The 26,161-nt window shown below is 46.0% G+C and overlaps 1 protein-coding gene across 1 annotated transcript; it reads right to left on the bottom strand.

Moving 5' to 3' along the window:
* Positions 1–13,427: 13,427 nt before the first annotated feature.
* NKX2-6 (NK2 homeobox 6) lies at positions 13,428–17,859 on the bottom strand. Its single transcript, XM_061164053.1, has 2 exons — positions 17,583–17,859; positions 13,428–14,053 (listed from the first exon to the last, which is right to left on the bottom strand). Exons 1-2 carry the CDS (start codon positions 17,857–17,859, stop codon positions 13,428–13,430), a joined length of 903 nt encoding a protein of 300 aa, XP_061020036.1.
* Between the last annotated feature and the right edge of the window lie 8,302 nt (positions 17,860–26,161).

Genomic DNA, 26,161 nt, shown 5'->3' with positions numbered 1-26,161 from the left:
GTTGAGCTAATTCAAATCCTAAAAGACGATGCTGTGTAAGTGCTGCACTCAATATGTCAGCAAATTTGGAAAACTCAGTAGTGGCCACAGGACTGGAAAATGTCAGTTTTCATTCCAATCCCTAAGAAAGGCAATGCCAAAGAATGTTCAAACTACTGTGCAATTGCACTCATCTCACATGCTAGTAAAGTGATGTGTAAAATTCTCCAAGCCAGGCTTAAGCAATATGTGAACCATGAACTTCCAGATGTTCAAGCTGGTTTTAGAAAAGGCAGAGGAACCAGAGATCAAATTGCTAACATCTGCTGGATCATCAAAAAAGCAAGAGAGTTCCAGAACAACATCTATTTCTGCTTTATTGACTATGCCAAAGCCTTTGACTGTGTGGATCACAATAAACTGTGGAAAATTCTGAAAGAGATGGGAATACCAGACCACTTGACCTGCCTATTGAGAAATCTGTATGCAGGTCAAGAAGCAACAATTAGAACTGGATATGGAACAACAGACAGGTTCCAAATAGGAAAAGGAGTACATCAAGGTTGTATATTAGCACCCTGCTTATTTAACTTATATGCAGAGTACATCATGGGAAACGCTGGGCTGGAAGAAGCACAAGCTGGAATCAAGATTGCCAGGAGAAATATCAATAACCTCAGATATGCAGATGACACCACCCTTATGGCAGAAAGTGAAGAAGAACTAAAGAGCCTCTTGATGAAAGCGAAAGAGGAGAGTGAAAAAGTTGGCTTAAAGCTCAACATTCAGAAAACTAAGATCATGGCATCTGGTCCCATCATTTCATGGGAAATAGATGGGGAAACAGTGGAAATAGTGGCTGACTTTATTTTTCTGGGCTCCAAAATCAGTGCAGATGGTGATTGCAGTCATGAATTTAAAAGATGCTTACTCCTTGGAAGGAAGGTTATGACAAGCCTAGACAGCATATTAGAAAGCTGAGGCATTACTTTGTCAACAAAATCTATCTAGTCAAGGCTGTGGTTTTTCCAGTGGTCATGTATGGATGTGAGAGTTGGACTATAAAGAAAACTGAGCATTGAAGAATTGATGCTTTTGAACTGTGGTGTTGGAGAAGACTCTTGAGAGTCCCTTGGACTGCAAGGAGATCCAACCAGTCCATCGTAAAGGAGATCAGTCCTGGGTGTTCATTGGAAGGACTCATGTTGAAGCTGAAACTCCAATGATGCAAAGAGCTGACTCTGGGAAAGTTTTCCCAGCTGATGCTGGGAAAGATTGAGGGCAGGAGGAAAAGGGGACAACAAAGGATGAGGTGGTTGGATCGCATCACCAAGTCAGTGGAGATGAGTTTGAGCAAAATCTGGGAGTTGGTGATGGACAGGGAGGCCTAGTGTACTACAGTTCATGGGTTGCAAATAGCCGGACACGACTTAGCAACTGAACTGAACTGAACATATATGAAGTAGCAACAGAATATAATGGAATGTAAATGAACTTTGGAGGCTCAGCTTCTACCTCTATCTTTCGTTTTGGTGATTTGGGTTAAGTTTCTTAAACCCGCTCAGGAAAATGGAGGAGGTTTGGCAGGAGAAAGGTAGAGAGAGGTGGGTTTGGTTTTCAACTGAGCTGTCTGGGAAATGTTCAAATGGAGATGTCCAGGGAGTCCTGGATAATTTGGATCCGGAATTCAGGATGGAGGGTGGAGCTGCAGCTGTAGATGTGGGATTTGGAAGAAATGGTAGGTAACCTTCAGACAAGCCAAACACCATGACTATAGACACGTCCAGCCTTCAATGTCATCTCACAAAGTCCTTGGCTCTCATGCGTTTCAGCACCCATAGTCCTGTCCACATCTGTTTACAGAGATTTCCCATGTTTTTCCTCCAGCCTTCCAAATGTGGGGCTTGTCTCAAGCTCTGTCTCTTTGACGGTACCTTCTTTTGCCTCGATTTATTTCTCCTCTAAACATTTACTGCATTAGTATCAGCCAATCTTCTAATTACCTCCTTGTGTCTTCTATCAGTTAAGATACACATTCAGCGGCTATAACAAAGGTCAAAGTAACAGTGGCTTACATGAGACAAATGTTTATTTTTCTCTCATATAATAGATGGGGTGTAAGCAGATCCAAGCTGATAAGGTGGTTTCATAGTGCTGGGGACCTAGGCCTCTTCCATCTTGTTGATCTATCATACTCTAAGATAGCTACTACTGCTCCCACCATTTCATCTGTATTCCAGCCAGGAGGCAGAAGAAAAAGGAAGTGGAGGGAAGGTCCCTTCCGTTTAAGGCTGTCTTTAAATGTCACACACATCACTTCTGCTTATCTCTCTTTTGTTGTTGTTGTTTACTTAGTCATGTCGAGTTCTTTGCAACCTCATGGACCACAGCCCACCAGGCTCCTCTGTCCTTGGGATTTCCCAGGCAAGAATACTGGAGTGGATTGCCATTTCCTACTCAGGGGATCTTCCTGACCCAGGGATTGAAAGTTTGTCTCCAGCAAGTCTCCTGTGTTGCAGGTGGATTCTTTACTGCTGAGCCACCAAGACCTACATCCATTTAACCAGAACTTAGCTACTTGGCAACCCCTAGCTAAAAAGGACTCTGGGAAATGTAATCTTTAGCCAAAAGGTTTTGTGCTTAACTAAACTCTGGGATTCTATTACCAAAGAACAAAGGAGGAAACATATATTGGATGGTATCTAGAAGCCTCTACAGCATGTTCAGTGAATTGAATGATTTATATGTTTATAATGTACCTTTTCCAGTTTTTCCTATAGTATATTTGGCCGAATAGGTACCTGTCTTACTCATAGTTTTATAATCTTGAAGATAAGGACTCTGTTTTCTGCATCCTTGAATTCCTCTGATTTTGTATATATTTTGAACAATGATACTGGTTGTACATCCCCCCACAGTGTTCAACCTAATCTTCCTTGTTAGTGTTAGTTGCTCAGTTGTGTCTGACTCTTTGCAACCCCATGGACTGTGGTCCACCAGGCTCCTCTGTCCCTGGGATTCTCCAGGCAAGAATACTGGAGTGGGTAGCCATTCCCTTCTCCAAGGGATCTTCCCTACCCAGTGGTCGAACCTGCATCTCGAACATTGCTGGCAGATTCTTTACTATCTGAGTCACCAGGGAAGCCCCTAATCCTCCTTAATACTTATTAATTAAAATTAAGTTGACCTACAGGAGAGTGGCTAGGATTAAACACAGGGATTCTTTTTCACCATGGCCATACCCCCTGGCTGACAGAAATTCTTAGGGTCCCTGATGTCAGAGATTAGATGATCCCTGCCAGGAGTCAGATTTCTATCCACATATAGGGGGACTTTCTTCCAGAATGTTCTCACTCCCAAGGAGCCAGGTCAGAGCCCAACTCTTTAATGCAGACTTTGTGGGGCCATGCAAGGAAGCCAGACAGCTACCATTCCTTCATTTGTTCAATCAACAAACAGTTTTGAGCCCCTTCTCTGTGACAGCGACAGGCTGTATTAGGAGCAGAGGGTCTGAGCAGACACAAGGCTGATTGTTTAGGTAGGACAAGAGGCCGAGAGTAAATGCATTATGACGGGGAGGCCCAGGATGCCCGAGGAGCAGGTCCTTGGGGACCAGAGCTACAGAGCATGTCCAGGGTAGGTGCCAGAGGGCCCAGCAAAGGGTAGGAAGCAGAGGCCGCCAAAAGAAAGGCTCTCAAATCATCCCACCCTCTCCTCCTCCCACTGAGTCCAAAAGTCTATTCTTTATGTCTCTGTCTCCTTTGCTGCCCTGCATGTGTATGCCTATGGCTGATTCATATTTAATGTATGGCAAAAACCATCACAATATTGTAAAGTAATTATCCTCTGATTAAAGTAAATGAAAAAAAAAGAAGAGAGAGAAAGAAAGAAAGAAAGGCTCACCTTTGGCCCACTGAAGTCCTAATTTTGGATTCCAGCTTCCTGGGCCCTAGGGTTTCAGGCAATTAAGCTGGGCCTGTGATGGGAGGAAGCAGAAGCTCCTGATGTCTGCGTGGGAAGGAAGCACGTCTGACTGAGACCAGCTTATAAGGACGGCCCCAGAGGGACTAAGTCAGAAAGTGCTCTGAGGTCTGTGGCCGGACTGCGGGAATATCAGCTTTTCCTCCAGTGGAATCTGGACTGTGTCACTAAGACCGCATTCTTCTATCAGGATGACTGGGGTGAGTGCGGAGGGCTTGCCAGAGTCTAAACAGAGGAAAAGCAAGGCAGAGGGACTTCCCACGGAGCTTTCTCTCCCCAGGTTGGGGGAGGTGGGAATGAGGAGAAACAGCTCGGTCTGAATTCTCTCTGTTCTCAGGAGCTGGCCACTGAAAACACGAATCAGCCTCTCTGGGGGCACAGAGTCAGAGGAAAATGCAGACAAATGCGGGCAAAGGGGTGCCACAGTCAGAGCACTCAAATATTCTGTCTGCTCACAAGTGCCTGAAAAGGCAGTTATATCTGTCCATCCACCTCCCACCTCTCTGGCATCTTGTGTTTTTTTTGCGTACTCAAGTCACATCAGTTTTGCCCGATTCTTTGAGACCCCATGGACTGTAGCCCGCCAGGTTCCTCTGTTTCCAGAAGGATTTGGAAACAGGGGATTTAGAAAATGAGATTTCCCAGGCAAGAATATTGGAGTGGGTTGCTATTTCCTCCTCCAGGGGATCTTCCTGACCTAGGAATTGAACCTGCATCTCTTATCTCCCCTGAATCAGCAGGTGGGGTCTTTACCACTAGCACTACCTGGAAAGCCAGCATTCTTTTTCTCACAGGTGCCAAAAAGGCAGTTATGTCTCTTCATCCACAACCCACCTCTCTTACTTCATATTTATCCCCTCTGGATGCTTTACAAATCACCCCTTTTAAGCATTTTTATTTTCAGGAAATAAAGAAAACAGTGTCACCTAACCGTCACCTGATTTGGGTGAGGACGTGAACTCCTTGTTGAGTACTCAGTGAAAGTAACCCAGGACCGGGGGAGGGGTCTGGGGTCTAGTCCCAGTTCTGTCACTAACTTAAAGGGTGGCTGTCATCTCTCTGACCCTTGGACTCTTTCTCTGCAAATGGGAACAGCAAGATGATCTGCCTCAGATGGAGGTGGTGCGTACACAGTCAACTCATGCAAAAGGTAAAAGGCAGTTGTTATATGGGTAGAAGGGCTTCCCAGGTGGCACAGTGGTGAAGAATCCACTGGAGTGGAGGAGACTCAAGAGATGCCACTTCAGTCCCTGGGTTGGGAAGATCCCATGGAGAAAGAAATGGCGACTCGCTCCAGGGTTCTTGCCTGGAAAATACCATGAGCAGAGGGACTGGCGGGCGGCTGCCCATGGTGCTGCAAAGAGCCAGACACGACTGAGCGACTGAACACACACACACACAAATCTGTATGAAGATGGATCCTTGCTTTGTGAAGCATAATAGTTCTTAGAAGCCAGGACCAATTCCAACTAGAGAATACAGCAGCTATACCTGTGTGTAAAGACTGCCAGCAGGGTCCTGTGTTTATAGCAACCAGCTGGTTGCATTTTCAGTAAATAATATATTGAGGCACATACATTCAATGGGGATATAATGTAGGAATGAGAATGAGCACACTTAAATTCCACTCAACCTCACAGATAAATCTCACAAACATCAAGTTGAAAAAAAGAAGCAAGTCACTGAAGAACCATGCTAACTAAAAACAGAACGACTATATGACCTGGTAATCCCATTACTGGGCACATACCCTGAGAAAACCATAATTCAAAAAGACATGCACCCAATGTTTCATTGCAGCACTATTTACAATAGCCAGGACATGGAAGCAACCTGAATGTCCTTCAACAGAGGAATGGATAAAGAAGATGTGGTTCATATGTATGATGGAATATTACTATGCTATTAAAAGGAATGGATGGACCTAGCGTCTGTCACACAGAGTGAAGTAAGTCAGAAAGAGAAAAGTAAATATATATCAACGCATATAGGTGAAATCTAGGAAAATGGTATGTGTGTGCTAAGTCTTTTCAGTCATGTCCAACTCTGTACAGCCCTATGGACCATAGCCCACCAGGGTCCTCTGTCCGTGGGATTCTCCAGGCAAGAATACCAGAGTGGATTGCAATGCCCTTCTCCAGGGGATCTTCCTGATCCCCTGTCTCTTTCTTCTCCTGCATTGGCAGATGGGTTCCTTACCACGAGCGCCACCTGGGAAGCCTAGGTATCTCTTAGAAAAATGGTACAGATGAACCTATTTGCAGGGCAGAAACAGATGCAGACATAGAGAATGGATGTGTGAATGGGAGGGTGGAGCGGGGTAGGATGAATTGAGAGATTGGGGTTGATGTATATATCATGTGCAAAACAGCTAGCTAGTGGGACTCTGCAGTATAGTGCAGGGACCTCAGCTCCATTCTTTGTGATGACTGGGAGGGGTGGGATGGAGGTCCTAGAGGGATGGGATGTATGTATACATATAGCTGATTCACTTCCTTATATAGTGGATATATAAAGAATATAAAATATATAAGCCAAAATATTTTATAGTGAATATAAAAGCCAACACAACACTGTAAATCAACTATGCCCCAGTCAAACAAAATAATACATGTATTATGAGTCTATTTATGCAATACCTACAACCAAGCAAAATTAAGCCATACCGTTGAGGGATGTTTCCAGATGAGTAAATCCATAAAGAGAAGCCTGTGAATTATTATCACGGAAGTCAGAATAGCTGGTATCTGCTTTGGGGAAGGAAGGAGGGAAGAGGTCTGAATTCTTGGAGGGCTTTGGCGAGAAGGGCTTCTGGGAGGTGGCACCCCCTATTTCTTGACTTGGGAGGTTTACATTTGTGTTTGCTTTGCAATAATTACATTGTATGTGTATGTTATATATAGTCTTCTGGATATATGATCTAACCTACAATTTAAAAAAACAATAAAAAGCATTTGAATCAATAAGGAACCACTACAAATTAGAATAATAACTTCAGAGATCTACCTCCTTGATTTTGTAAAGAGGCTGAAGCCCATAGAGGATACAAGGCTTGCTCAAGTTCACCTAGCGGGTCTGCAGAAGACACACCTAGTCACACTGCAGAAGAATGAAGTCCAACAACTCCTTACTCGGATCCTCCATCATCCTCCGTCTCTCTGAAGAGGCCACTTTCTGGATGGTGGGATTTGGGAGCACAGCTATTATGCCTGGGAGTTAGTTCCCTTGTTTTGTGAAAAAGGAAAAGGGCAAGTTAGTGGACTGATATGGTGAAGACCTAGTATAAACTCTGATCAGTACAAACACTCTTTTAAAGGATTAACATATTTATTTATTAATTTAAAACTGTTAAATACAATACACGTTAATATAATTATATTATCCCAAACAAACAAACAAACCAGTTAAGAAGAGTGGCATTGTTTCACATTTTTGCAAATTTCTTCAACATTTGGTTTAATAGAAGATGGCTAGATTTTCATATCTCTGTGAATACACAGAAGAACTGTACAGAAAAGGTCTTCATGACCCAGATAATCACAATGGTGTGATCACTCACCTAGAGCCAGACATCCTGGAATGTGAAGTCAAGTGGGCCTTAGAAAGCATCACTACGAACAAAGCTAGTGGATGTGATGGAATTCCAGTTGAACTATTTCAAATCCTGAAAGATGATGCTGTGAAAGTGCTGCACTCAATATGCCAGCAAATTTGGAAAACTCAGCAGTGGCCACAGGACTGGAAAAGGTCAGTTTCCATTCCAATCCCAAAGAAAGGCAATCCCAAAGAATGCTCAAACTACTGCACAATTGCACTCATCTCACATACTAGTAAAGTAATGCTCAAAATTCCCCAAGCCAGGCTTCAGCAATATGTGAACCGAGAACTTCCCAATGTTCAAGCTGGTTTTAGAAAAGACAGAGGAACCAGAGATCAAAATGCCAATATCTGCTGGATCATCGAAAAAGCAAGAGAGTTCCAGAAAAACATCTATTTCTGCTTTATTGACTATGCCAAAGCCTTTGACTGTGTGGATCACAATAAACTGTGGAAAATTGTGAAGGAGATGGGAATACCAGACCACCTGACCTGCCTCTTGAGAAATCTGTATGCAGGTCAGGAAGCAACAGTTAGAACCGGAAATGGAACAACAGACTGGTTCCAAATAGGAAAAGGAGTATGTCAAGGCTGTATATTGTCACCCTGCTTATTTAACTTCTATGCAGAGTGCATTATGAGGAATGCCAGGCTGGATGAAGCACAAGCTGTAATCAAGATTGCCAGGAGAAATATCAATAACCTCAGATATGCAGATGACATCACCCTTATGGCAGAAAGTGAAGAGGAACTAAAAAGCCTCTTGATGAAAGTGAAAGAGGAGAGTGAAAAAGTTGGCTTAAAGCTCAACATTGAGAAAACTAAGATCATGGCATCTGGTCCCATCACCTCATGGGAAATAGATGGGGAGACAGTGGAAACAGTGTCAGACTTTATTTTTTGGGGCTCCAAAATCACTGCAGATGGTGACTGTAGCCATGAAATTAAAAGACGCTTACTCCTTGGAAGGAAGGTTATGACCAACCTAGACAGCATATTAAAAAGCAGAGACACTACTTTGTCAACAAAGGTCCATCTGGTCAAGGCTATGGTTTTTCCTGTGGTCATGTATGGATGTGAGAGTTGGACTGTGAGAAAGCTGAGTGCTGAAGAATTGATGCTTTTGAACTGTGGTGTTGGAGAAGACTCTTGAGAGTCCCTTGGACTGCAAGGAGATCCAACCAGTCCATGCTAAAGGAGATAAGTCCTGGGTGTTCCTGGATGCTGAAGCTGAAACTCCAATACTTTGGCCACCTCATGCGAAGAGTTGACTCATTGGAAAAGACCCTGATGCTGGGAGGGATTGGGGGCAGGAGGAGAAGGGGACGACAGAGGATGAGATGGCTGGATGGCATCACTGACTCAATGGGCATGAGTTTGAGTAAACTCCGGGAGTTTGTGATGGACAGGGAGGCCTGGCGTGCTGCGGTTCATGGGGTCGCAAAGAGTCGGACACGACTGAGCAACTGAACTGAACTGAACTGAACTCGGTCTGTGGCAATACATTGTTTTAATAAGTATGTGAAAAAAATCTGTGCTCACATAGATATGTAGTTGTAAGAAGCAGCAGTATTTTAATAACATTTTCAAACAAGTATGGACATTCCTTTTTTACATTGAACTTTTGTATTGGGATATGGCTGCTTTACAAGGCTGTGTTAGTTTCTGCTGCACATAAACCTGAGCCAGCTACACATCTCTCTCTCTCTATCCCCTCTTGTTTGGATTTCCTTCCCACTGAGGTCACACAGCACTGAGTAGAGCTCCCTGTGCTGTGAGTAGGTTCTCACTCGTTACCTATTTTACATGCAGTATCAATAGTGTATGCATATCAATTCCAATCTCCCAGTTCATCCCACCCTCCTCCCCCTTGGCATCCATACATTTGTTGTCTATGTCTGTGTCTCTATTTCTGCTTTCCAGATAGGATCATCTATACCACTTTTCTAGATTCCATATATATGTGTTATACACATTATATATATGTGTTATACATATGTGTTATACAATATTTGTTTTTTTTCTTTCTGACCTAATTCATTCTGTGTGGCAGAGTTAGGTCCATCCACATCTCTACAAATGACCCAGTTTCATTCCTTTTTATGGCTGAGGAATTATAAACACTTTCAAATGTAATCTTTCAAGCTTTAAATATGCCCCTCCATGTTTTTGGAGAAGGAAATGACACCCCAGTCAGTACTCTTGCCTGGAAAATCCCACGGATGGAGGAGCCCGGCAGGCTGCAGTCCATGGGGTCACAAAGAGTCAGACACGACTGAGTGCCTTCACTTCACTTCTCCATGTTTTATCTTCATAACGACAAAATTATGGGGAAAAAATACCAGAAATCTCTGGCCACCCTGAGGCCTACAGTTGACTCAAGCTCCATCGGATTTGCAGATAGTATCAAATGAAGCTGGCTTCAAGGGGCCAGGGTCGGGGGTGGGGGAGGAAGGATAGGGAGCCAGGAAGTCTGCAATTTTATTGACTTACCCACCTGGCCTAGGTGAGACCCTAGCCCTGGGACGGTCAGGAAAGGAACCTCTGCTATCTCTCTGAGAGCTTTTTTGTTTTGTTTAGAGGTCAATTACTTCCCATTTGGGAAACTTGTGAACATTAAGAGGTGATTGGAGTGACGGGACTGAACGATGCAGATAAGAGACTGATAGCTTACAGAGCGGCTCCCTGGTGAAAGCCTGCCTTGGATAAGCTGCTCTCGGGCAAGACACACAAAAAGAGGCAGCTTTCAGTGTGAAGGAGAGATTACAGGATGGAAGATGGGCAGCTGATGGGGGTGGGCTTGATGAGCTGAGTGAGGGATGTGTTTTAAAGTGATCCTGACAGGATCACTTAAAGTGGGGAGATGGGAACAGAGAGTTTTCCTTTGCTCTCCTTTCCTTTTGGAAAGAAATCTTAGTGTCCTGTGAATCTCAAATTTCTAAGCTCTTATCTAAGGGAAATATCACATGGGTTGCACATGGACAAGGTTTTGTTATGGGTTTTGCTTGTTTGCTTGGGCCAGTGAATATGCTTCCTACAGCAATCCAGACAGCAAAACAGAAAATGTCCCAGGTCAGTGGAATATCTTGGGTGTCTGTGAAAACAAGACCCACTCCTGCCTCCCGCACTCCCTCAGCCAACTGAATGCAGTTTACAAAGTCCCAGAAGCTGGCCTTGAACTGCATCTCCCACTACTAGAAAATATGAGTCAAGCTTTGGCATGCGCCCGTTTACTTTTCTTCATCCCTAAGTCCTAGAGCTTCGTCAGTAAGTAGTGTCTTTCCCCCAGTCACCAGGCGAATCCACCTCCTCTAAGCACCTTCTCCAGGCATCCCAGCTCACAGGGGATTTTCATTCTTTCTAGAGAGCTTACTGTCTGTCTGCCTTTGACATGCAGCATATCCCACCTTGTATTTTTAGATGCCTTGTTCATGTTAGTCTCTGGCATGCAATTAGATAATAAATTTCTTAAGGGCAGCAGCCAGATCTTATTTTCTCTTGTGTTCCATGTTCAGTGATGAGTGAGATACTAATGATTAAACTAAGCTCCCGTCCTCTTCACTTGCAGACCTGACCACAGCCATCGCTCTCCCTCTGGGTGTTTCCATGTGGCACAAAGCCTGGAGGGAGCTGGGGAGGCAAGGTCTATTCAGAACAATACTGTTGTACACTGGAAATGAATGCAACATTGTATTGGGTTGGCCAAAAATTCCCAAACACTCTTACACACTTTTTGGCCAACCTAATACATCAACTGTATTCCAAAAAAGAAAGAAATGAAAAGGACAACCACTTTGTGGTTGGTAACCACTCCTTGGGTTGCAAGAGAATGGAGGGTGAAGAGAATAGCATTTATTAATTTTCTACTCTGTACCAAGTACTTTGCCAGATCCATACAAGGATGACTTATATTTCTAGGTAAGAACTTAGAAGAACCAAAGAAGAACAACAAAAGAGTCTTCAAAATTAACATATAGTAGTCTAGAATCTGATCTCAGGGAAATTTAATACAACTTGTTGAACAACTGAAGGCTAGAGAGATGGGTGCTCAGTGGCAGTACTGAATTTAATTCAACTGTCATAAATCTAAGGCCACTGTCCAAGAGTAACTTTTCCTCTTGTAAGGAATAATTCCTGCCCCCAAAGTGAAAGAAGAATGACAACACCCTGACAGATTTCTCATAATGGTGATTTGAATTATAGTCTCTCTCTTAGTCTTAGCTTAATTGACCAAGGAGTACTTACTGAGAGTTCCTAATTTAAAATATACAGACCATACTTTTTAATCCCAGGCATATAAGACTGACTATAATTGGAAGACACCACAGAGTGGTTTCTAAACACACTTTTATTAACAGATTTTTATGGAGAAATAAAAGAGAAAAGGGATGGAAGCAAAAAGAAGAGAATGTAAGGAACTTCTAGTAAACAGAAATATGAGTAATTACACTTGTTTTTAACTTACACATAAACTTTAAGAGATACAAGCTGTCAATAGTCAGGCATAGTTTACATAGGACTAAGCAGTCCTCGTTTCCCACATTGGTAAAAGACACACAGACACACAAAAACTAGGGCAAATTCAGAAATGAGAAAATGCAGGGCTGGTACAATTTAAATATTAGAATTTATTAAATAGTAGGAGTTAACTTTTGACAAGTTAGTGGTCCAGAGAATGAAAATACATACTTTTTCATTGTCTTAGGAAAAAAAAAAGATATCCAAGAAAACAAGAAATGAGTCTGATTTTCCTATTAATACCTACTAAAGACAACTTATTTGATACCCATGTCCCCATTAATAAAATGAGTTTGTTTTCAGTCTTCAGTGAGCATGGTTTCAAACATATTTGTGCCTGGGGGAGTTATACTTTCCCCTAAAGTTCGGGTTTCCTGCCCATTATGTCAGGACAACTGGAAGCTCCTTACCTGATGGGAAATTCAGAAGCCTGCTACCTTCTGAAAGAACATCTATAGGAGCAGGCTGGGAAGGGGGTGGAGAGAGGTAACCCCTCCAAGAGCTGAATGCAAGTTTTGTTTCTCTAGGGAATTCGCTGTGTACTGAAGACTAGAACTTCTGGGTTTCATTTTTACTTTAATTCTAAGCTCTTCTGCAGAATCGAGAAGTGGATAAATTCTAATGGCATATACACAACACACACACACACATACTTACGCTGAGCTGAAAATGGAGGAAAAGATGCACTTACAGTGAGGGAAGAACTAGAGAGTGGTGGATACCTTCCAGAGAACAACTGTGGCTCCGGGAAAAAGCGCTGCTGGCCTAGATTAACACCGAGTCCCAGGGAGTGAGCCCTGGAAGCCGGAGCGCGGCGCAGACTAGCCCCCACAGGAGCCTGTGTCTCGCCCAAGTCTTCTTTGCTCCCCGGTCGTCCTATTCCAGGCTCTTCATCCCTCTCCCCTGGCTCATCTCATTTTCTCCCTCTTTCCCTGCCTGTTGCCTTTAATTGAGGGGTCAGCAACCCGTCATCTCGCCATCCTCCGGGGCTGCCGCACACAAATAAAAAAGCCTCGCAGCCCCTGGGTTTGAGGCCTGAAAAGTCTCCTGCCTTAGTACTACTCTGACCCCCGAAACTGTCAGCCACGCTCTGCTTCTCCCCTTCCCGGTGTTGCTGGGTGGGCTGCTGGCGGAGACCTGGCATTGTGTCTTTTGGGAGGAGATCGCCCCCAGGGCCTTCAGCTGGAGGGCTGCTCCGGGGGGCAATTCGCAGTCCCTGGCACCGCTCGGGAGAGAAGTGCCATCGGGTCGCCTGCTTCCTCCTCGGCGGCGGTCCCTCATCCCGGCCGCTACCGGACAGCGGGGAGGCGGGACTGAGCCTCTGGTCAGGGTGACACCCGAGACAAGACGCCTCACCAGGCCCTGACACCCTGCAGCGCGGCGGGCAGAGGGCTCTGCGGGCTGGCGCTCGGCCCACCTGCGCCGAAGCCCGAAAGGGCCTGCGGGACTGGGGGCGCGGGACCCGGGGGTGCGCCCGCGTAGCCGCCACCGTAGCCCGCACAGTAGGGAGCGCCCGCGTAGGGGCCGTAGCAGGAATAGGGCGCCGCCGCCGCCCCGTAGGGGCCGGGGAAAGCGGGCGCGCTGGGTCCCAGGCAGGGCTTGCCATCGCGCACCAGCACGGGCACCGCCACCCGGCGCGGCGCTAGGGGGTGGCCCGCCAGTTCCAGGGACTTGTCCTGGCGCTGTCTCTTGCACTTGTAACGTCGGTTCTGGAACCAGATCTTGACCTGCGTCGACGTGAGCTGCAGCGCGCTGGCCAGATGCTCGCGTTCCGGGGCCGACAGGTACCGTTGCTGCTTGAAACGCCGCTCCAGCGCCAGCACCTGCGCCTGCGAGAACAGCACGCGCGGCTTCCGCCGGGGCCGCGCGGCGGGACGCTCCGCGCCGTCCCCGCGCGCGCGGCCGCCGCTGTCCCCCACGCCGCGCTCAGGCACCCGGGTCCCGCCGCCGGGGAACGAGGCCGCGCTGAGGACGGGCTCTAAAAGCACAGGAGGGAACACCGTCAGCGCCAGCCTAAGGCTCACCGGAGAGATTTTCCCAAGGGACGCCCCTCCTCCCTGGTAGCCTTCACCTTGCGCGCCGGTCTCTTCCTTCTGCTCACCCCCTGACTCCGTCCCAGGTCGCTCTAAATGTTCCTTTCCCCCAAGTTGTCTCTCTTGTACCTGTGGTGATGATTGCTGCTTGTGGTTTAGTCCCTAAGTCGTGTCTGATTCTTGCGATCCCATGGACTGTAGCCCATCAAGCTCCTCTGTCCATGGGATTTGTCCAGGCAAGAATACTGGAGTGGATTGCCATTTCCTTCTCCAGGGAATCTTCTGGATCCAGGGATTGAATTCAGGTCTCCTGCATTGCAGGCGGATTCTTTACCGACTGAGCCACCACGGAAGCGTAATGCAAGTTGTGACTCTCTGTGTTTCTCTGTGTACAGCCGTTTCCCCAAAGGTAGACTCTTGGTCAAGACTCTAAGCTTCATTTTCTTCTTAGAATGTCTGTATCTGGGCTGTTCACTTTGACTGCAATTTTCAGGTGTGGGTAAGTTTGGGGAAACATTTGCTGCCAGTCTATTCGCTAGAGACTAACTTTAGATTGCTCTTGGTGGAGAAGGATAGAGAGCCTGGTTATCCACTGTGGCCCCCGCTTCTAACTCAAGTCCCGGGGGCTCCAGTGCTACCCACCTTTACTGGCATCCTTGCTTCTTTTGTCATCAGGGACCCACCCCATGTTTCTGGAACACGATGCTTTGTAATCCAAATTAACAAAACAAAATAATTTCTGGCTCCTGATTCTTGGCGTAGAAACTAAGGTTCTCTTTGCAGGTACATAAATTTGAGATCCACATTTGGCTTTTTTTTTTTTTTTTTAAGTGGGCTCTTTCCTCTTTCAGACCTCCCTGGCAAGCAGGTGGCATTGGCTCCTCCCTGACTTCCTGTTTGGAAGAGGCAGAGCTCCCAAAGATCACCCCAGGGCAGCTGTGCCCAGCCAGCCAAAATGCAAGCTTCCTTTGCTTTTATCCTACGTCTCTCCTATTTTGGCAAAGCTCTATTTTTACCCAAGGATAAGAAGGGAGGCTTCCCAAGTGGCTCAGTCGTAAAAAATCTGCCTGCATTGCTTGCCAGTGCAAGAGACGAAAGAGACTTGGTTTCTATCCCTGGGTCAGGAAGATTCCCCTGGAGAAGGAAATGGCAAATCACTCCAGTATTCTTGCCTGGAGAATTTCATGGACAGAGGAGCCTGGCAGCTGACAGTCCATGGGGTTGAAAAGAGTCAGACACAACTGTGCCACAGAGCAAGAACAAGCAGGGAGGCAGTGCTAAATTTTCATGAAATTCATGAGAGGAGAAAACCGGAACGTGGAGTGATGCATGTGTATGGCGAGGTAGAGCAGGATGCTCCTAATTAGACCCAGTGCTGTCGGAACCGACTCAAATCCACAGCCAGCTGGCACAGTCTCCTGTGGGATGGCATTTCAGACTGAGGAAACAAGACCTTCCTCCAGCGAAGCCTGTGTTCAGACAAACTGAGAACATCTCTCCCAACAAAGAGGAAACATATTGACAAGGGTTTGTTTTCTTAGCAAATCAAAATGTAACTGCTGGCCTTCAGTGACTCTGTGGAGCCAGCAAGACCCCACTTGGGAGTTGCTGACCACTCAGGCTGAGGGGCTTCAGGCCACCCCAATCCCTCCCAGTCACAGTTTGGAGTCCCTGTCACCCTGTGTCCATGAAAGCAAGGTGGGGATGGAGTTCCCCAGGAATGTCCCTTCTGCGAGAGTGATCAGTGGCTGCCGTGGCCCTGGGCTGAGATCCTGGAGCCCGGCCCCTTCTCATTGTCTCTGCCCCAGGTGCAACAGCAGCGGAGGATCGCGCTTCAGTGTCTTCAGCTGCGAGGTGACAGTAATGGTCAGAGGAGTGTGACCCTTCTTCAGCAAAGCCGAAATCAAAGGTCAGTTGGCTGAGCAGCACTGGGGGAGTTGAGGGCTTAGAGTCTGCTGCAGAAAATTCACAGGTTTCTTTAAGAACACAGCCAAGTGTAGTGTTCTCCAGGCTCCTGGCTGCTGCTGTGTGGTGTTCAGTCACACTGTGTCTGACTCTTTGCGACCCCATGGGCTGCAGCACTCCAGGCTTCTCTGTCCTTCAGTATCTCTCAGAGTTTGCTCCAACTCCACTGAACCCATGATGCCATCCAACTGTCTCATCCTCTGCTCATCCTCTGTCGTCCCCTTCTCCTCCTGCCCTCAATCTTTCCCAGCATCAGGGTGTTTTCCAATGAGTTGACTCTTCACATCAGATGGCCAGAGTGTTGGAATTTCAGCTTCAGCATCATTCCTTCCAATGAATATCCAGGGTTGATTTCCTTTAGGATTGACTGGTTTGATCTCCTTGCAGTCCAAGGGGCTCTCGAGTCTTCTAACTCCAAATGAGCATCTTTATTTTCTTCATGTGGTCAGTTTGAGGCTCAAACAGAGTGGCTGTGGCACAGCCTGGCTAAGGAGACTGGGCCTGCGAGGGTCCTCCTGAAGCCCCCAGACCTGCATGAAGGCTGCGAACTGAGACGCAGAGTTTGGCAAGAGGAAGAGTGGCTTTTTCACCCCTCAGACTGTCGAGTCTCCCCTGCCAAAGCTTCCCAGATGGCAGGAGCCAACCCATCACAAGCCCTGTCCACCTCTTCCCTTCCTGCAGCTGGACGCAGATCCCTGGGTCTGTCTGCCAACATACAGGTTGTGCCTTCGGAGACCAGACGCTGAGACTCTGCTGGAATTGTCTGTCTCCCAGAGCAGCTAAAACTCGAGCTGCCCTTACTGAGCTGCAGTCAGAGGAACGACTGGGCTGGCCACTCAGCAAGCCCCAAGAAAAGACTGGGCTGGGACTGATCCCAGAGCCTAACAGAGCTTCCTCTCCCAAAGCGCCCCACTGCTTTGATGGCTACACTTTTGGCAGATGGTCTAGAGTAGAGAGAGACTAGGAGATGGCAGGGAAAGCTGGTGGTGATGAAGCACAGCTGAGATACTGCAGAGGATTTTGCTGTAAGAAAGAAGCTATGCTCTGTGATGACCTAGAGGGGTAGGATGTGAGGGAGGTTCAAGAGAGAGGGGATATATGTGTACTTATGTCTGATTCACTGTTGTTGTATGGCAGAAATCAACACAACACTGTAAAGTAATAATCCTCCAATTAAAAATCAATTTTAAAAAAGGAAGAGAAACTGGAGTTTCTGGAAACTGCCTCAGTGAGTAGGGGGGGATGTGTTTCCGGGAATCATGTAGGACAGGCTGTGGAAATCGTGAAACCCCAAGATTCAGGACCTTATTTTCGTTAGGAAGTCTGGAGGGGATGCTAGAGGGGGCTGAGAGTCCAGTCCTTCTGACTCTTCGAGTGAAAAAAAAATGGGGCTAGCCCTAGGAGCCGGGAAGACCAGGAGATGAGTGTCCCCCCCAAACGCCAATTGGTAATGATCCAACCCCACTCCTTGGTCTCCCTGTAGGATCCAAGGCCCCAGCTCGTACTTACCTGGCTCACCCACCGGTTCAGCGTCCATCTCTGTGACTAACTCACAGGGACCCCCGGAAGGCTCCGACCCTTCCTGCCTCCTGTCTTCGCTGTCTGCGCTCCGGATGCTGGGGACCGCGGAGCCTCGCTGTTCTGGGACCGCTCGCAGGTACTGAAAGTTTTCCGGGCTCCTCCGTGTCCTCTGGAGTTGCAAGGCATCCGGGCCGAGATGCTCACGCTCCAGGCTCAGGATGTCATTGACCGAAAAGGGAGTGGAGGTGACGGGGTTCAGTAACATCCCAAAGGCGGCGGGGGCGGGGCTGGGGCGTCCCTGGTCCCCCCAGAGCTTTCCGTTTTGTCGCTGCAGGCCCCGCAGACCCAAGATCTGCGACAGACGCCCAGCGTCCCGGATCGCGCCTTCCTCTGGACCATCCCTGCCAGACGATTGACCCTAAGAGCCGAGTGACAAAACCGCGGAATCCCATTGGTTCCTGCGGAATCCACGTGTTAACTTAGCATCTTCCCCGCCCGCCAGCCGCCCACCCGCCGCAGTCCTTTCTTCTCTCGCCCTCCAAATTTCTCACCAACCTCCAGCCACTTTCCGGAAGGTTTGGGTTCTCAAAACCAAGGAAAAGGGGAGAGAGAGTGCGCGCGGCTCGCATGTAATGTGAATACATTACAAACCAGAGCTTCTGAAGACAACCTTGGGTCCCTCGGGACTCTCCTAGAAAGTGTGTGGAGATGGGGGTGGAACCCTTGCTCTACAACCCAAGTCGGTCCCTCCCGACCTGGCTGGAAAACTCTAGAGCGAGATCTCTGGGCACGCGCAGGATTGGATGTGAAAGCCGGAGTCTTAGTGCGCGCACCGTCCGAGCCAAGAGGCTGGGCGCTCCTTCCAGGGAGCAGAAGCTGGACCCTGGAGGAGCGAGTCTGGACTCTCCACGGCCAAGACTGATGTGGAACTGCCTCATTTATAGCCGAGTCGGGTGCGGGAAACAAAGATCTGTCACTTCCCAGGAGGGACCTCTCAGCCCTGGAGCTAAGAAAGGCTTTTAGGAGCTAGACCGAGGGAGATTCTGGCCTCTTTGCAGGCTCTCGAGTGGGTGGAGAGGAGGAAAGGAATCGCCCTCTCCCCGGTGTAGGTGCCAGACAGGGGCTCACTTTACCTTTCACGACTCTAAGTTCCTTCTTTTCCTCCCCTAATTTACCCTCCCTAAAGTTGTCTTGAGTGTGTGAGCACGCCTGTAGGAACGCGGCGTCCCATGAAAGGGTGGGAAGTTTTGACTAGCATCAGATCTTCAGAAAAGCTCCTTGGACGCAGCCAGCGTCGAATAAAGGGAGCCTGTGTGTACAGTGAAGGAAATGGCAACGAACTCCAGTATTCTTGCCTTGATAATCCCACGGTCAGAGGAGCCTGGAGGGCTACAGTCCATGGGGTCGCAAAGAGTCGGACACGACTGAGCGACTAAGCGTGCACGTTGGTGTGTAGTCTTCAGGAACACGTAGGTGCAGTCCGCAGATCCGGACTCGCCCTGGAACGTATCATCTGTAGGCTTTGGGCGAAGTATTTACTCTTCCAATCTCAGGCGTAATGAAAAAAAAAAAAAAAAAAAAAGGAGATAAGAATAAGCCCATAATAGGATGACTGCGAGAATTAAATGGGATTATGTGTGTGTATGAAACTGTAAGGATTATGACTACTTATACCACATGGTTTGGTCAAACATAATTCGAGGTCAATGGTCAGAGCACAGAATCTAAGAAATATAAAAAAATTAAATTCAAATGAGACCTCATTAGAATTCTTTTTGGAAATTCAGATAAAATGTTTCTTAAACAAACCTTCTTTGGAGAATTGGATATTCTAAGAACTGACTGGGCATGATTATTTCCTGAAACTTGGATAAACTGTGTACATCTCCCCAGTCTAGTGGGCACAAAATTTCTTGCAAAAATTAATGCAAATTTGATGGTTCTTCCAAGAAATGATTTCTATATACTGTATCATTTGATCTTTGCATCAAAGACAGACCTGAGTGTTTTCAGTTTCTCTTTTCTTTTCTTATTGAGGAATTGAAATCAGAGAAGCTGAGCAACTCAGGAGGTGACCCAACTCCTCAATGGCAGGGTGAACCAGGACTTCTGTTTTGCTAAAACAAAATCCTCCCACCTCCCTGAGACATGGCTTTGCAGTCAGAGATGTCAAAATCTTTCAATGATCCATAAATTTATTTAAATGTTTTTATTTTATGATTATAAAAGTCATCCACACTTTGGAAAAACTAAGGAAAAGTTGAAAAGAGCATAAGCTCCATATAGAGATGATATTTTAGCTCTCTTAAGTATATATTTCTGCAAGTGTGAGCTCATAAGGTAGATGAAGCTTATATATTTTAAATTTACATTATAAGCATGTCTAGCTTCAATAGAGTTTTTACAGTTATATTTTTAAATGGCAATGCAATAGTCCATGTTATGGCTGGCCACCTGATTCAAAGAGCAGGCTCATGTGAGGCAGTTCATGGGGTCGCAAAAAATCGGACACTACTTAGCCACTAAACAACAGTGAATGAACCGCAAGAAACTGTTTATAATTTTAGATTATGGCGATTTGTTTTTCTGTCGCTGTGAATAATTCTTCAGAGAACATCCTTGTCAACATTTTGGATTATTTTCTCGGGATAAATATGTAGAATAAACAATGAATCAAATAATACGATGCTCTAAAATACATTTCACGACTTCCTAGAAAAACAGTATTAAGGTATCCTCCTCCTTTCAGAGGGTACAAGCGACAGGTAGGTGAATATTTACAACCACCACCAGGGCACCCAAAAGACGGAGAATTTCTTGATAGAACTTTTCCATTCAGAGCACGTGGGGTGGGCGCTCCTCCTACTTCGCTCCCACGTCTGGCTCACTCCTCGCCTTCAAAGCTCGGCTGGGAGTGGATCCTGTTTAAAAACTTAAGCCTCAAACCTGCCAGCGCGTTATTCTAGAGTGGAGTTCTCTCGGCGGACTGCCGCCCTCAAGGAAGTCATAGAAGAAAGAACATCTTGAGAGAAATTGGCATCAGCAGCCGTGAGTTAAAATCCTGCTCTCAGGTCCCCGGTTTGCTGCGAAGGATCAACTGAGATCTGGGACATGGGCAGGATTCCCAACCCTTTCAAGCGGTGCAAACACAAACCTTCGTTACCGAAAGGGCTCAGGCTGCCCCGGGCAAATCCGAAGAGAGGAGACCACAGCGCGCTGGGCCACCGCGGCCGCGAGAGCAGCGGGCGGAGAACCTGCATCTTAGCGCTCGGGGCTCGGCTTCCAGAGTCACCTCCGCGGCTTCGATCACCGGTTCCCGGGACATCGCGGCAAACCGGCCGAGCCTCCCCGACCCCTACCCTTTCTTCCGGATTCAGCGCCAGGGCGCTCAGAGTTGCTCCCAGGAGAGTGCAACAGATGCGCCGATCTCGTCCCTTCCCGGTCAACCTGTTGCCGCCGCGTTAGACCAGCCGGCGGCCGGAGGAGAGCTCAAACACCGGCTGTTTGCAGGAGCGCGGGAGTCCCGGAGGGGAGCGGAGGGACCAGGCCCAGCGTGGGCAGAAAAGCCTGGAGTCCCGGCTCTTACGCGCAGCCTGGTACTCAGCGCAGCGTGGATTAGGAGGTGCAGGGTTTGTGAGTGTGAGTGTGAGTGTGAGTGTGTGTGTGTGTGTGTGTGTGTGTGTGTGTGTGTGTGTGGTGTGTCCCTTGGGCTCGAGTGGAGCAGTCACCATCTCTGTACTTATGATAGAGCGGACCGTGCTGGGCGGCGGGGAGTGGTGGTGACCGGGGCGGATCTGCCTTCCTCCACTCGCGCACACAGTAAACGCTCCAACAATACTACGTCCTCAGGCGTGTTTTGAGCGCCTGCCTTGCGCCAGTTATGCCCAGGCTCTGAACATAGTGAGGAAATGAGGGGTCTTCGCCCTTTAATTTTATCCCATTCTGGCAAGGGAGCACGTCTGCATGTTCAGTCGTGTAGACTCTTGGCGACCCCACGGACTGTAGCCCGCCTGGCTCCTCTGTCGATGGGATTTCCCAGGCAAGAATACTGTAGTGTCATTGCCTCCTCCCGGGGATCTTCCCGACACAGGGATGGATCCTGCATTTCCTGCATTGGCAGATGGATTCTTTACCACTGAGCCGCCTGGGAAGTCCCCTTCAAGGGAGACAAACTCCTATACCATTCCCACAAAGCGTGATGCCTGGCACAGTCAAATGGAATTCATGCACAATATTTTTTGAAACTTTTCCCATTGGTGGTTAACAAAAGTTCTTTTGTCCCCCTATTTCAGACTTTCCCAAAATGAGGAGATTCCATCTCTAAAATTCGATACACAACAGGCGACTTTCCAGGCTGGCACTGGGGCCCATGGGCTTCCAGGAAATCAACGGTCTCTAAGGTCTTTGATGGGAGTCACCATGAGACCGGACTGGGTCCCTGGGTCTGTCGTCACAGCTGTATTCCCAGGCCAGTCACCAGCACAGTAGCTCTTCAATCAACATTTGTTCCACAAAGGAACTTACCTTGTTTACCTGGGGATAGTCCCTCGGATACCCTGAGGGCTGATTCAGTGGTGTCTCTGGACTGCAGCAAGTGCGGAGACTGATCGCCAACCCCCCCACCGACCCTTTCTGCTTTGCCATGCTTTTTGTGGGGTTCTTTAGCCCACAGTCTTAGAAATTTTATTTAAATATTTTATATTCTAAATTAATCCTAGAAAATATAAACTCAACAGTAAGAGTTTAGACTTTGCTGCAAATTGAGGTTTTCTCGGGGGGGGGGGTGGGTGTTGTGGTGGTACTGATGACTTTATCTGAGGTTTTGTTGATGTATAATGTTATGTAAGTTTCAAGTATACAACACAGTTATTTTTAATTTTTAAAAGTTATACTCTAGTTATAGTTATTATAGAATATTGGCCATTTAAAAATATTATCCTGGTGGCTCAGACAGTAAAGGACCCGTCTGCAATGCTGGAGACCTGGGTTGGGAAAATCCCCTGGAGAAGGGAATAGCAGCCCACTCCAGTATTCTTGCCTGGTGAATCCCACGGACAGAGGAGCCTGGCGGATTACAGTCCATGGGGTCGCAAAGAATCAGACACGACTGAGTGACTTAGCACAGCATAAAAATATTATAATAGCTTATTTTTGAATATGTGAAATGTTAACATAATTCTTAAAAATGTTTTTATGTGGACTATTTTTAAAGTCTTTATTGAATGTGTTACAATATTGCTTCTGTTTTTTGGCCCCAAGGCATGTGGGGTCTTAGCTTCTGACCAGGAATTGAACCCACACCCCCTGCATTGGAAGGTGAATTCTTAATCACTGAACAAGCAGGGAAGTCTCAAAACATTAGCATAATTCTACAAGTTAAAAGTGTGCAAAAAGAAGTGGCCAACCACCTTTACCCTTTCTATTTCCATTCTCTATCTTTCCTGGTTCCTATAAACTCCCAATCTCATTGGTTCCCCACTGTCCTCTGTTTTGTGCAAATGAGCAGCTACATTTATGTATTTTCTATTTCTCCTTCTTCCTGAGCTGACAAGGTAGCATAACATGGGGACTCTTTCTTGTTCCAAAGCAGTGACCTTTATTAACATTTTTGTGTTAATATCAGTGCTTCTGATTGGTACTTGTAGATGGCTCTGCTTCATAACACAGGATGCGATATCTATGATGTCTGTGCATTTTCTACCTATCTCTCCTTTGCTCCCCTGGAGAAGGAAATGGCAACACACTCCAGTATTCTTGCCTGGAGAACTCCATGGACAGAGGAGCCTGGTGTGCTGCAGTCCGTTGGACACGACCTAGTGATTAACATACTCCTTTGCTGAAAATAAGCTATTCCATGTCTGCAGTATACTTGCAACACTGAGCATCTCCCACTATTCGTAACTGCATAGGTCTTTGTAGCCTCATTCTCACAGAATGCCTTATTGTAGTTTTAAAGTAAATCCTTTCAAAACAACTCAATGGGTTTTCTCTTTTTTTTTCTTTAAAATAATGCTTTCTTTTAAATGATGGTTTCTCATGTTTTCTTTTTAGCCTAATTGTCTCTGTTTTATAGATAAATAACACAGATGGTCCAAAATCAAACAGCTACCAGAAGAAAATTAGAATTCAGGTTTTCTCACTACAAATGCTGGTTTCCTTTCTGCCATATTCCAGTGTTACAAAAGACATCAGCCTTCACCTCTGCTGCCCACTTTAATTTCCTCAAGAGAAGAAAGGAAGATTTGAAAAAGAAAAACTGAGAACAATTTGACAAAAAGAACTGGACTCTTTTATACAGTTTTCTTTTTTATTTTAAATTCATATTTGCATCTCAACTTATGGATTGTCAAAATAATTCTGTGAGTTGTGTAAAGCAGTTATTATTTCTAGTTTGCAAAGGAAGAAACCAAGACAGAATACAATGAAAAAACCTATTCTGAATCACCTATGTCTCCTCATTTTCAGGATGACGCTCTTTCCTTTATAGCACAAAAACTAATATAGTTGCTTAGTTATCATCTTTTCTTAGGTTTCTTCCTAGTTCTTTGCTCAGTACCCTTAGCACACTTGTTTCTAAGAAAAACTCACTACATATTTTTAAATTTCGCTGAAACTGCTGCTCCAATATTTTCCAAATTATTCCAATCAATTCAGTAGAATTTTTTGAGTGCCCATTACATATGGGGAAGGTAAGCACATAATCTATCATTTAAAGCAGGACTTTTAAAAAGGAAGTATTCATTAGATGGATTTCAGGCATAAACCACAGCTGTTCCAGGGACCTGACCCAGGGATCAAACCCGGGTCCCCCACATTCTAGGTGGATTCTTTTACTGCTGAGCCATTGGGGAAGCCCATATAGTACTTTGCAAATACTCAGGACACAGAGATAAATAGTACCTTCTCCAGAATCCTCCAGGAGTAGGCAATCCAGTAAGAAAGAAGACAGGTGAACTTTTATTTTAAATGTCACCAGCACATCTTTATCTGGTAGACTGGCATTAGTATGTCTAGTTTCACCTGACTGCTCAAGGAAAATGTTTTTATTTATAATGATATTTTCATCATCAACATCTATGATGTAGACCTGATTACCGTATTTAACAGAGTGGTTAATACTGGTGCATGCTTTATTATGCTGCACAAAGTAGGCCCACCTACAGTCACATGCCTAAGGCCCTCTCGCTGGCACAGGACTCGCCCCAGAATAGGGCTGCTCCCAGTACCCATTCCAACTAATAGATACTCTTTCACCAGTTGCTTTTTTTCACTTAACAATATATTGGTTCAAAAAGACCTACCTTATTCTTTTTTTACAGTTACCTAGTACTTCATTGTGTGAATGTACAGCGTTTGTCCAACTACTCTCCATTGACCGAGCATGAATTCGGTTTTCCCAGTATTTTGCAAGTACTAACAGTGTTGCAGTGAGTGGTGGCTTTGTTGCTGTGTGGCTTTGTTCCATTGGAGATGTTTCTTCAGAGTGCATTCCTAGAAGTGGGATTGTGGGTCAGAAGCAAATGAATAGATAATATATGTTCAATTGCCAGGCGCCCGTCTGGAATGATTGTATAGGCTTGCTTTCCACCAGCAATGTATGAAAGTGCCTGTCTCCCCTGTAGTATCCTGGTCCAAAGAATGTGTTATACCTTTTAATTTTCACTAATCTGATACAAGTGAGAAGTGGTATCTTGGTATTGTTCTAATTTGCATTTCTCTAATTATGAGTGAAATGGATCATCTTTTTATGGGATATGTATGTATGTGTGTATGTATGTACATGTGTAAAAATACACCAGTATATAAACAAATACACATTTATTTGTTTGTTGTTTATTTGACCCCTCAGGGGGCATGTGGGATCCTAGTTCCTTGACCTGGTGTGGAACCTGCACCTCCCAGCCCCCATTTGGAAGGGTGAAATCTTAACCACAGGCCCACCAGGGAAGTCCCAATATATGTACATTTAAGTTACATCTTCCATTTTCTATCTAATTTTAAGAGTTTCTATGTATGTTAATGATTTTGGCCATCTGTGCTAAATGTTACAAATATTCCCTCCTGTTTGTCAGTTATCTTTAACTTCTTTCATAGTCCTTTTTGTCAGGTATTTTAAAATGTAGTTATGTGTATTAATCTTTTCTTTTTAAAGATATTTGTTTATTTGGCTGTTCTTGGGTCTCAGTTGCAGCTTGGGGAAACTTCGACCTTCCTTGTGACATTGGGGATCTTAGTTCCCTGACCAAGGATCGAACCTGGGGTCCCCTGCATTGGGAGCAGGGAGTCTAGACACTGGACCACCGAGAAGTCCCAATCTTTTCTTTTATTGTCTCTAGATTAGAGTCGTTGTGAGAAAAGCTTCTCCTACACCCAGGTTAATCACCCCTGCTTTCTTCTAGTATTTGTGTAGTTCCAGTTGTTTATTTATTTTTTTTTTCAGTTGTTTATTTTTAAATGTACTTGGAGTGCATTCCAGTGTATGGTGTGGGTTGAGGATCTAGTATTATTTTTTCCAATCAACTGTTTTGGGACCATTTAAAGATTCGTCTGCGGTGACTTTCAGAGGC

The sequence above is a fragment of the Dama dama genome, chromosome 16, assembly GCF_033118175.1.
Source record: "Dama dama isolate Ldn47 chromosome 16, ASM3311817v1, whole genome shotgun sequence".
NCBI classification, from domain to species: domain Eukaryota; kingdom Metazoa; phylum Chordata; class Mammalia; order Artiodactyla; family Cervidae; genus Dama; species Dama dama.
The sequence above is the reverse complement of the archived record's forward strand: the minus strand, read 5'-3'. Positions and strand labels throughout refer to the sequence as shown.

Bases quoted from the DNA above. Each gene is read 5' to 3' on its own strand.
- NKX2-6 (XM_061164053.1), bottom strand. From the start codon at position 17,859: ATGTTACTGAACCCCGTCACCTCCACTCCCTTTTCGGTCAATGACATC. The intron at 14,054-17,582 runs GTAAGTACGAGC...CTGTGCTTTTAG, and splicing joins TGAACCGGTGGGTGAGCCAG to AGCCCGTCCTCAGCGCGGCC.